General features: G+C 49.6%; 1 protein-coding gene across 2 annotated transcripts; it reads left to right on the top strand.

Annotated features, from left to right (window-relative positions):
• Positions 1-2540: 2540 nt before the first annotated feature.
• Siva1 (SIVA1 apoptosis inducing factor) lies at positions 2541-9458 on the top strand. 2 transcript variants are annotated; one of them, XM_057783366.1, is made up of 4 exons: positions 2541-2721; positions 4840-5034; positions 8155-8311; positions 9286-9458. In XM_057783366.1, exons 1-4 carry the CDS (start codon positions 2604-2606, stop codon positions 9341-9343), a joined length of 528 nt encoding a protein of 175 aa, XP_057639349.1. In that variant the 5' UTR covers positions 2541-2603; the 3' UTR covers positions 9344-9458. The 2 variants fall into 2 exon arrangements, with proteins under 2 accessions (XP_057639349.1, XP_057639351.1); XM_057783368.1 differs by lacking the exon at positions 4840-5034.
• The last annotated feature ends 2205 nt before the right edge of the window (positions 9459-11663 follow it).

Below are 11663 nucleotides of genomic sequence, written 5' to 3'. Positions count from 1 at the left end.
CTCCTCCAACTGGGTCTCACCGAAAAGCCTATTCCGACATCAACTCACTGAAGTATTCATCTACTGAAGTTAGCCATCGTGATCCAAACACCCCTCAATCACGCTGCCATTGTGTGGAACCTCTGAGGGAAGACTTCATATTCACACCAGACCACCCACGAAAGGCTCACACTAAATTTCCCTGACCCGTCAGGTGGGGTTAGAGATAAGGCCTTTTTTCAGAGCTCCCCTAAGGACCATGTGGGAGGAAAATCACCACGACAACCCTATTCCTAACACCTTGGGAAGCTGCTGGTTTGTTTAGAGGAAAGCACATGACCCCTCTCCCTTTAACACACTCACAGCATGGAACAGGGAGCCCCACTCCCAAGTGCCACCAACACTGAGTGAGCATAAATGGTCTGATCCAAGTTTGTCTACAGGAACTAAATTCATCATAGCCAAAACTTGCCAAGGGACCTAGTGTCTAACAGGCTGATGAACAAACTTTAGGCTCCATAGGCAGGAGAGCAAGCAGTATGAAAAGGAACCAGCTGCCAACAGATGTGAGCTAGGGGGAGCAAACTCAGAACTATGAGACAGCAGCCAGATATAATGGCATACAAAGAATGAGTCTCCCTGCGTGAGATTCGGATGTCATTTGGTGGGAGCCCTAGAAAAAGAGGAAGAAAGCCCAATGTTAGAAATTTTAAAAGCATATTCAGGCTCTAGCCTCCATCTGAAGGAAACAGACAGAAGAAACTAAGAAATAATTACACCTCTCTAACTCAGAGTGGCAGTCAGATCCAGTGGAACCCCGTGGTAGCCTGCAGGGACTGCATTTGGAAGTGGGAATTCGGTGCAGGGAGTTCATTATCTTAATGTGAGCAGCTTTGCTGGTAGTGGTTCCCTAGCCAGGTCCCCGACTGTCCCACTGGATTTAAGCCTTATAGTAGGAGACGAATGTGTGTCTCCACATAGAGTCAGTTCCTTACAGCTCTGCAACAGGGGACACCACCCAGGGGAAAGGAAGCACAGAAGTCAGTAGTTAGTCACTGAAAAGTTTCTGCACCCCATAAGCCTCTCCACTGACACAGCAATCCAGATCAGACCAAATCAAACCAAATTTGAAACAGCCAGGTTTAATGGGTAAAATGTTCCCAGATGATTTTCCAGCCCCCCAGAGAGGAGATGGGAAAGAGAGACTGAAAAACCAGTCTGATTTCTGGGGGACAGCTTAAATACCCTGTGGGAGTGGTCTTGAGCATCTCTGGGGAAGGGCTGCAAGGTTTGAAGAGAGATGGAGAGGGGATTTGGGATGGAACTTCTACCAGAACATTCCAGACTCTTTATGCCAGAGGCTGGGGTGAAGCTTCCACCAGAACAGTGACTTTTATCAGATGTTTATTACAGGGTTTATCCTGTACACTTACTTGGTTCTTGTATTGTGTCCCCTATTCATGTTGAAGACCTAGCTCCTAAGACCTCAGAATGTTACTTTTCGAGACAGCGTTTCTTTTTGTAACAGTCCTAGCTGTCTTGGAACTAGATCCCGTAGGCCAGATTGGCCTTGAACTCACAGAGATTCACCTGTATCTGCCTCCTGAGAGCTGGGATGAAAGGCGTGAGCAATACACCTGGCTCCTGGATATAGTCTTAACAAGTTAAAATGATGTACTTATGGTGGAACCTAATTCAAAGTACTTAGTGTTTTTATGAGATGAGGACACAGACACCCCATCCAGTAAGGACACAAAAGTTTCCGTCTGCAGATCGAGGAAGATGAGAGGCCTGTAGAGAACCCATTTTCCGATCTCCAAAATCTGGAGAATAAATGCCTGCTGAGCATGCTTCCGGTCTCCCGCACGCCGAGACGAGAGCAAAACTTAATGCAACTCAGCAAGTAGCCCTTACGTTTAGATCGTGTGGAAATACCTCAGCATCGCTGCTTTGCCCGAGTTCAATATGTTAGAAGACCCTATGGCAGTTTAAAATCCGCTCTGACCAGAGGACCCACGGTGACGCTGTAAACCCTCCCCCAAGGTCAGGCCTCAGGGATGCAGAAGGAACTCTGAGGGGAAGATGGGTGCCAGGATTCACCACGCCCGGACAAAGTGCCCCACCCTACTGCTAGTAACTCGTAAGCCAGAAATACCATCCACCACAGTTGCTTAGCGACAACGGGGACTTTCTTCTTTCCGCCGGCGGAGCCCTATCCCAGACCTCGGACTACTTTACCGAGAGTCCCACCCTGCTTAAGTCCCGCCCCCGCGTTAGCCTCCCTGCTTATTCCCGCGCCACACCCGCCAAAGCCCCGCCTCTTAATTCTCGGCCTATCCTGAGCCGTGTCATGCACTAGCCCCGCCCACCACCACCTATCCTGCTCCACGCCACGCACATATCCCGCCCACGGGGCCATCCCTCTTGGCCTTTCCCGCGCCTCTGAGTCCCACCCACTGCCTCCCTCGACCTATCCCGCGCCCTTGAGCCCAGCCCCCAGCCTTTCCCCGGCCTATCCGGCGCCGCTCCCTCGTCCGCCCCACCCTCCTCGGCGGTGTGAGCGCGCCGTGACGTGTGTTGGGCGCGCAGTGCGCAGCTGTGGTCTGTGTTTGGTACCCACTGCCATGCCCAAGCGGAGCTGCCCGTTCGCGGACGCTTCCCCACTGCAGCTCAAGGTCCATGTGGGCCCGAGAGAGTTGAGCCGCGGTGTGTTCGCCGAACGCTACTCGCGCGAGGTCTTCGGTGAGTGCGGGGTTCTGTGGTAGAGCAGGCCGTGCTGCACGCGTGGGGCAGCGGGAGACCCCAACTGGCCTGAGCGTCGCGACCCCAATGGGTAGAGGTGGCCTAAGGCCGCTCCGGGAAAATCCGAGTCGAAGCCGACTACTGCCGAGTGGTCCAGCCTGGCTCAGGACAGGCGGAGGGCCTGGACCGGGTGGGCGCGAAGGCGTGCGCTGCAGTAGGCCCTCTCAAGTGGGCTTTCTAGCGGATGGGTGTTGTTGAGCACTGCTTTGCCGTAATGACTCTCTGGGGTAGATGCAACGCGATTTATTTACCTTGCTTAGCGCAAAGTTTTCACCTGTAGTTCTGAGTGGTACCGCTGTGCCTTCGAATGTGCCATAAAGCCCAGGCTTCGGAAGTACAAACTCCCTATTCAGCCCCAAGTTTGTAGCTAATTGGCCTTTTCCCTTTCTGTACCCTGCCGACACCTCGGGGGTGAAGAAGTGTGAGGACTGAACAGCAAACCGTCGTGCCCTCGAAAATGGAGACATGGCGGCGGGGGTGGGGGGGTGGTTCGTGACCTATGCCTTTGATGCCAGCACTCACGAGGCAAAGGCAGGCGGAGCCCTTGAGTTCGAGGCCAGCGTGGGCTACGTAGTGAGGTGTCTTAAAACAGCAATAACAAAATGCAAACAGGATCTAGAAGATGGCTAAGCCTGACCCTGAGTCAGAGCCCAAGAACACGCTGTAGGAAAGAAATCAACTCCTGAAAGTTGTCTTCTGACCTCCACATTCACAATAAGCCAGATTTCATTTTTTTTTTACATGTAAATATGCAGTTAAAAAGAAGACCTGCGTATAATTGGAACCTCAGCCCGGCTCTACCTTTTTAAGGACTTATGTCCTGGAGCACTTGCCAGAGCCAGTCAGCCAGGTCAGGGAGGGGTGCTGGGTTCTGGGGTGTTGTATAATAAAACAGGACACACAATTTGAGGCCTGAAGGATGAATACCAAGCCTCAGCCCACACTCTGGACTCTTCTGTGGGTCAGGAGTTCTTGAGGACAAAGGTTACTCTCAACACAGAACTCTTTCTATTCCCCAATCAATGTATCTTAAGCTGACCTTGAACTTCAACAGTCCTACTACTCAGCCTCCTGAATGCTAGGATGTACCCCACATCCACTTGCTGTCTTAGAGTAGGAGGTGGCACTGAGTGTAGCTAGGCTGATAACAGTCACTCTCTTTGAATTTTTGCTTGATGTTGCTGCTGCCAACTTCACAGAGAGCCCTGGGTCTGGCAGGTCTCCCCTGGCTGTGGCTGTATGTGGGAGTGAGTTTTTCTGGGACTAGCAACACTGTTTTGCTTTGAGGTTTCCTGGGCCTGTTGCCTAAAGGGAAGCCACTGTTAAAGGTGTGAGCAGCCACTTATCCTGGGATGGTGGGTGGGAGGGCCTGGCAGATTCTGACAGACTTCGTCAAGAGGTTGCTGGCCATGTCCCCTATAGTAAGTACAGTTGTTCACTGGCCTGACAGTGATTGTCGGTGCTGTTTTAAACCTGTGTCTGTTTCCTGCCTCCTTGGGGCACTTGCTGTTGAGAATGAATGCTTTAGGGCCAGAGTTTTCTCTGGTTATAAGACAAGCTCTCAGGAGTGCTGGGGGGATGAGGAGGAGATTTGCTGTGGCTGCTGAAATTGGCTAATGAAAGGAACAGCAGTGTTTTTTGTTTTGTTTTTTTGTTTTTTTTTGGGGGGGGAAGTTTGAGACGGTTGCTCTGTGGTTTTGGAGCCTGTCCTGAACTAGCTCTTGTAGACCAGGCTGGTCTCGAACTCACAGAGATCCGCCTGCCTCTGCCTCCCAAGTGCTGGGATTAAAGGCGTGCGCCACCACCGCCCGGCAGGAACAGCAGTGTTGTGCACAGCCTGGCAGAAGGGTTGGGCTTCAGGAACTGAAGGCTGCTCTGGGAGAACACAACAGTGGAACCAGAGGAAGGAGAGCCTTTTCAGCTTGGAGGCAGGGAGGCCCTGGCAGTGTCACGACTTAGGGGACAGGCACCAAGAGGGACTTGCAGGGTCATAGAACGGCTGTGCAAGGGCTTTGCTGTTGGCAGTATTGTCTTTAGAAAGACTCTTCTTCCCCCCAGAAAGAACCAAGCAGCTCCTTTTCCAAGGGGCCCAAGCCTATAGAGATCATGTATTGGGAGAAGGCTGTTCCATCATCCACCTGCCGGAGTCACTGAAGCCTGACTTGGCTGGGGCCCCTCAAGCTACAAGGGGACAGATGTTGATTGGACCTGATGGCCGACTGACACGGTGCCAAACTCAGGCTTCAGAAGCTGGTGAGTGGCTGCCAGTGGTACTTGCTGGGTTTTGCACCTAGGAAAGACCTTGGCAAATGTTCTGTTCAGGGACTTTGACTACCTGAGCAAGCAGGATCCACTCAGAGCAGTGGTTCTCAACCTGTGGCTTGCAACCCTTTAGCAAAACTCTATCTCCAAAAATATTTACAGTACAGTTCTTAACAATAGCAAAATTATAGTTATGAAGTAGCAACAAAAATCATATTATAGTTAGGGATAACCACAACATGAGGAACTATATTAAAGGGTTGCAGCATTAGGAAGGAAGAAGGTTCGGAAGCTTCCTTTTGTTGGGAAGCCTGCCCCTCACAGATATCCAGGAGTAGAAGTTAAAAGCTTCAGACTGTTGTATCAGAAGAAGAACAGGGCTCTCTTGATGTGGAAGAACTGTCTGTATTCTGTCAATCATATCTTAAATAAACGCTGATTGGATGGTAGCCAGGTAGGAAGTATAGGCAGTAAAACCAGACAGAAAGTAGAGGTGGGGCATTGAGAACAGGAGAATTCTGGGAAGCAGGAAGCTCCCTCACCAGTTCTGCCCAGACCACCAAAGAAGCAGGATGTGACCTGCCCCGCTGAAAAAGGTACTGAGCCATGTGGCTAACAAAGATAAGAATAATGGATTAATATAAGCTACAAGAGCTAATAAGAAGGCTGAGCTAATGGACCAATCAATTTATAATCTTATGGAGACCTCTGTGTGATTTTCTTTGGGGCTAAATGGCTATGGGAACTGGGCAGGACAGAAACCCCAATAAGCCTGGTCATCATATTACAGAATGGCGCCCAACGTGGGACAACTGCATTCACATAAAGCCCGAAAGAGTTTGGGAAGTAATTCTAGACAGAAAAGAATAAAACATGGCTTCTTGGTAGCAACAATTTCTCAGGTCTGCTTTGCTTGCTAGAGGCAAGCAAGCACTCTCATCTAAGAGAGGCTTCCTGATTCAGCTTTAGCTGTAAAACCTTGCAGCTCTTATAAGAGGTCCCGCCACGAAACAGTTAAATGGTGTTGATGAAAAGCTGAACGCATGCTTTCTGGTTTTCAGCGGTAGCAGGAAAAAAAGCTGCACTGTTTTAAAATGCCAGCTTTCTGTGCCATCCTGCCAGGGCAAACTCTCTTTCAGGCATGCGGTCTAACTATGGAACATTTAAGTGTGGTTTGTGAGCACACTGCTGCAGCTTGCTTGCTGGCAGAGACTTTGAAACACCGTAGAATTGTGGCAATAAACATGGCTACAGCCAGTACCTCCGCCATGAGGCTGGAATCGCAGAAAGCTAAGGAATGGGCTAGATCCAGCTGTCAAAGCCACAGCTTTAATCCTACCCATATTGCTTAGTAAATTAAAGACTCATGTGGTCAGAAAAAGAGAGATATACAGTAAAGATAGATTCAAAGATGAAGAAAACCTCTAAATTGTTTACTGTGTGTTTAAAAATATATGCAGGCTTGGGAGAGAAAAGAAAAAGGTTAGAGTCCTTAAAATAAAAAAGAAAGAGTAGTTGAGTATGGTGGTATACACCTTTAATCCCAATGCCTGGGAGGCGGAGGCAGACAGATCTCTGTGAGTTCAAGGTGTGGTAGCATACACCTTTAATCCCAGCACTGGGGAGGCAAAGACAGGCGGATCTCTGTGAATTCAAAGATAGCCTGGTCTACAGAGAGAGTTCCAGAACAGCCAAAGATACACAGAGAACCTGTCTCAAAAAGTGTAAGTAAAAATAAAATAAAGGTTAAAATAAAGCCACGTAAAGTTGGAAAACATACAGAGAATCTTGATACTGTATGCTATTGTGCTCTCTTTGAATTGTTTGAATGCTGAGGAAGGATCAACAGCTGCTAAAAGATATTTGCTTATAAATACTGCTGAATTAATCCAAGATAGGTATTTTGAAAATACCTTGGCTTCAAAATTGAAGTCAAAAGGTGTGTTACTTTGGAGAAGAGATTTTGCTTTTGTTTCCACAGGAAATGAGAGGCTGTGGATTCATTCTGAGTTAAGAAAAATCAGGTTTGATCAAGGAAGACCACCTGAGAAATCTCCAGTAGGAACAGATGGCCCAGATGTCTGAGTTCTACATCCAGAACAGATTCAAGACTGCTTCCTGAAATGATCAAGACTCACAAGATACCCCAGTCAGGACTTGATCATAATTTAAATTTTCTTTAGGTCCCCATAAGATTATCAGCGCCCCCCAGCCAGCTGGAAGTAGCTTGAAATACTATGCCCACATTCCCAAAAAAAAATGGACTATGGATATTTTCCTTTGTTTTAAAAAAAAAAAAGAGGGGGAAGTGGTGTGGGAGAATTGTCTGTATTCTGTCAATCATATCTTAAATAAATGCTGATTGGATGGTAGCCAGGTAGGAAGTATAGCTGGGAAAACCAGACAGGAAGTAGAGGTGGGGCATTGAGAACAGGAGAATTTTGGGAAGCAGGAAGCTCCCTCACCAGTTCTGCCCAGACCACCAAAGAAGCAGGATGTAACTTGCCCCACTGAAAAAGGTACTGAGCCATGTGGCTAACAAAGATAAGAATAATGGATTAATATAAGCTACAAGAGCTAATAAGAAGGCTGAGCTAATGGACCAATCAATTTATAATCTTATGGAGACCTCTGTGTGATTTTCTTTGGGGCTAAATGGCTATGGGAACTGGGCAGGACAGAAACCCCAACAAGCCTGGCCCTCATGTTACACTCTCCTGTGTCCCATCTGTAGTAGGAACACGCTGGTCCGTTGCCTGTTGAGACGTGGTTCTCATGTGACTGGTGAGAACGGGACTCTGCCACAGCCCTGAATCTGGGCGGCCCCAGAGGCAGCACAGAAACCTCCTAGCTGACCAGTGAAACAGGGAACCACATCTTGAGACCTAGACAGAGGCACGGAGTTCTGATAGAGTACTCCAGGAAGAGTGGACCCATTCGTGGTAGGACCAGGCAGGTGGTCTGTCCTGGAGTCCATGACCAGTCCTGGGAGTGCCTCTGGGTGGCTGACAGGTGTCAGGACTCAGTTGCTGGGGAAGGTCGGTGCACACTGCTCTCTTGCTCTTCCAGTGTATTTCCAGTTTTGACAGCCTGGGTATTTTTTCCTCACAGGACTGCCTGGGACAGCACCCATCGTTTGTTCATCCTGCGTGAGATCTGTGGATGGGAAGGCAGTCTGCAGCCAGTGCGACCGGGCCCTGTGTGGACGATGTATATATACCTGCTGGGGCTGCGGTGCCTTGGCCTGTATACTGTGTGGCCTTGCAGAGTGAGTGCTTTGATTGTGGGGCTACAGAAATCATGGTCTCTCTCCTGGGTGGGCACTCTGTAGGCACCATTTGCCATCATGTTACAGGACAGGACTTGGTGGTAAATGCTCTGCTCAGCTCTTCTCAAGACTCAGTAACTCTTTTGAAAGAAGTTCATGTTTCTCAAGTGTCTGTGGACTACTTAAAGCAGCTGCCTGGCTTAAATAGCCTTGTGGTCTGGTCTTCTGAGTCCTTATTAGAACTCCAGTAGTCCACACTGTTTCTCAGCTTCAGTTTTTACCCAGTGTGCCTGTCATTTGGGGATTGCCTCACATGTGCCACTGTGTCCATGCAGGTCAGGCTGGGCCAGCTCTTTGTTTGGAAGTGCTTGGTCAGTGGGTGGATACTGCAGAGCTCTGCCCGCTTGTCCCCATCCAAATGTGTGTGGAATCAGTACAGTGGATCCAGACAAGCTCAGACCCAACATTTCTAAAACTAATGGATCAGATGGAAAACCACACATCACATGGCAGATCCTTGCCACCACTCTACAGTGGTTTGGAGGAACCAGGAGTGCCATGCAGATGTGCTCTGGGGAAAAGATTTAAGTGCCTGTAGGGCTGGTCATGCTGACGCTGGGAGGGAGGATTTGCCAGGCTGCCTCCCAGCTTCTGATGGCTGCTTGCTCTAAGTCTTAGTGTTCCTGTCAATGGCCATCTTGTTACTCTGTCTTCATGTCACATCTCTGTGTGTGTCTCATGACATCTGCTCACCTATCTGGTAAATTAGAAAGGACTGAAGCCTAGATGTCAGGTCCACAGGATGTTTGCACCTCCTCCCAGTGACAGTGGCATCCCCAACTGTCCCTGAAAAGCTACTGTCTCCTGAGTCTGTCTTCCAACAAGTTCGCATGCTGAGGTGTCCTAGGATTAAGGGCTTCAGTAAGTAGGGAGCATTCGGCATCTTAGGTGGCTTTTCTCTCTTGAAAATGCAGCTATGCTGATGACGGTGAGAAGACACTTTGCACCAGCTGTGCTATGTTTGAAGACTGATGTGGCCATGGACAACCAAGATGCTCACACTGAAGAGAGAGGAGGTGGCTTTTTTATAGATTATGTTTTGTACCCCAGTAACAAGTGAATAAACCTCTTTATATTTGCACGAGGACTCCCTTTCTTCTGTCAGCTGTGCTGAGGGCAGCAGTGACAGCTTCAGGGGCCAGCTTTCCCAGCAGCACGCACTTTATCTCCTGTATGGTGTGACCCCTGCTTATTGCAACCCACCTGACAGGCAAGCCAGGCCCAGAGAATTCTTTCCTGCCCTCGCGCAGCTGGATCTCAGGAGGCTGGTGATCTCTCACCCTGAATGGCCACTGTCACATGACCAGCCCTTTTCAACACCCACGTAGGCAGGCCCCAGGTGATTTACTGAGCTGTTGCCCTCCAGAGGTTTGGCCCAGTGGAGTCCTGTTGATGCTAGGGGTATGACGGTTCTCACTGCATCTTCAGAGATGTGTTTTGTTTTGTTTGAGACAGGGTTTCTCTGTGTAGCTCTGGCTGTCCTAGAACTCACTCTGTAGGCCAGGGTGGCCTCAGACTCAGAGATCCTACTGCCTCTGCCTCCCGAGTGCTGGGATCAAAGGCGTGCACCACCACTGGCAGCCAGAGATGTAGTTTATGCAGGGTTTTGGAAGGAGTTCACAGAGATAAGATGGCCTGGGAGGTCGTGGTGGGCCAGGCACTCCAGCCCCCTGGCTCTGCTAATTAGAAGGGTTTGGCTGGTGGGAGGGTAGACAGCACAGAGCTCCCCTCGCCCCACCCTGTAAGGACAGCTATGGCTGTTGGTCCCCATGCACATCAGTGAGGTGTTGCCCTAGATGAGGTTGGTTAGCTTCTTGGTATGATTGGACAGTTTACCCATAGCCCCTTTATAAGCAGGAGGGTTGGAGGCTTCAGGTGGAGAGAGCCTCACTGCTGTGGATAATGGGATCCTGGCTAGTTCTGAGGGTTAGGTAGTGCTGAAAGCTGCTGGTCTGTAGCAGTTAGACTGCTAATAGCAGGGCTGGGAAGGAGGGGCATCCAGTTAGGCCAGCCAGTGAAGCTCTGTCTGAGGATGGACAGACGGACGGATGGATGTGTTTGTGGCAGGGGCTCACTATTAGCTCTGATTGTCCTCAAACTATGTAGACCAGGCTGGTCTCAAACTCAACAGAGATCCATCTGCCTCTGCCTCCTGAGTGCTGGGATTAAAGGCGTGCGCCACTATGCCTGGCAATCTTCTGGATCTTAAACATTCTGAGGCTGTCTTAAGTGCTAAAGCTATCAACACTCGTCTGCAGGTATCAGAAAGGAGCTGGCTGCTGGGGGCTTGCCAGGTACCCACAGGAACCAAAGCAAACCCTGGCCCCACACCACACTGTCACTCCCATGGCTTCTGGTGCGGCTTCATCCTGCTGTAGCTTTCTCTCGGGCTCTCCATTCTGTCCTCTAGCCTGCTCAGCCATGTTTTGTATGAGCTCCTGTTGTAGCCCATCTCTCTCACCAGCTAGGAGCATTGCATAGCCCCCACCACCTTCAAGCTGTCCTCATAAGTAGCTGACTGGCCCTAAATGTAAAACACTGGAGATTTTACCTCTCCTGCCCCTCTAGGGTTCAGTCCACTCCCGAGCATGCTAAGCATGCTTTCTCCTTGGCTCCACTCACTTCTGTGGCTGGAGGCTCTTCCTCTGGATGTCCCTGTGGTTCAGGTTAGGCTCAGAAGCATCTTAATGCCTTAATGCACAGCCCCGTTGACTTTTCTGATTCCACCATTCAGAATATATTTGTTAACCCTTCAGGTGCGATGTGGGTGGGTTCCCAAGAGCTGTGACTTCACTTGAAATGGCACCTTATGTGTCACAGACTTGTGATCTGCCCAACGTCCTTCCGTGGAGTAGCGATGACTTGGAAATGGTTTGACCCGTGCCTGTCTTAGTCTCCCCAGCATTAGGACGATAATCAAATGCCACCACCGTGTCTGGCTTTTTATATGTATTCTGGGGATCAAACTCAGGTCATATTTACACCGTGGGCATTTTTATCAAAGGAGCACACCAGCCCTTCTACAACTTTTTAAAAGAAGAAATTACCAAGACATTAGATAGCACCCAATGTCAGATGGTAACCCCAAAGAAGGGAATGAGATGAGCCCAGGGTGTAGCTCCTGCTGTGGTGCAGGAGGGGATTCAGAGAACCTATGAAAAGGATTGAGATTGAGATTTTGGGGATTAGAGCTAGCATGGCCAGAGTTTGCACACCAGATTGCCAGTGTGACCTGCACACTGGAACAGGGCACCCTTGAAAGGGTTAATGTGTCGGGTTTTGTTGTTGGGGT

Source organism: Chionomys nivalis, chromosome 10 (assembly GCF_950005125.1).
Source record: "Chionomys nivalis chromosome 10, mChiNiv1.1, whole genome shotgun sequence".
Classification (NCBI taxonomy): Eukaryota; Metazoa; Chordata; class Mammalia; order Rodentia; family Cricetidae; genus Chionomys; species Chionomys nivalis.
The sequence above is the reverse complement of the archived record's forward strand: the minus strand, read 5'-3'. Positions and strand labels throughout refer to the sequence as shown.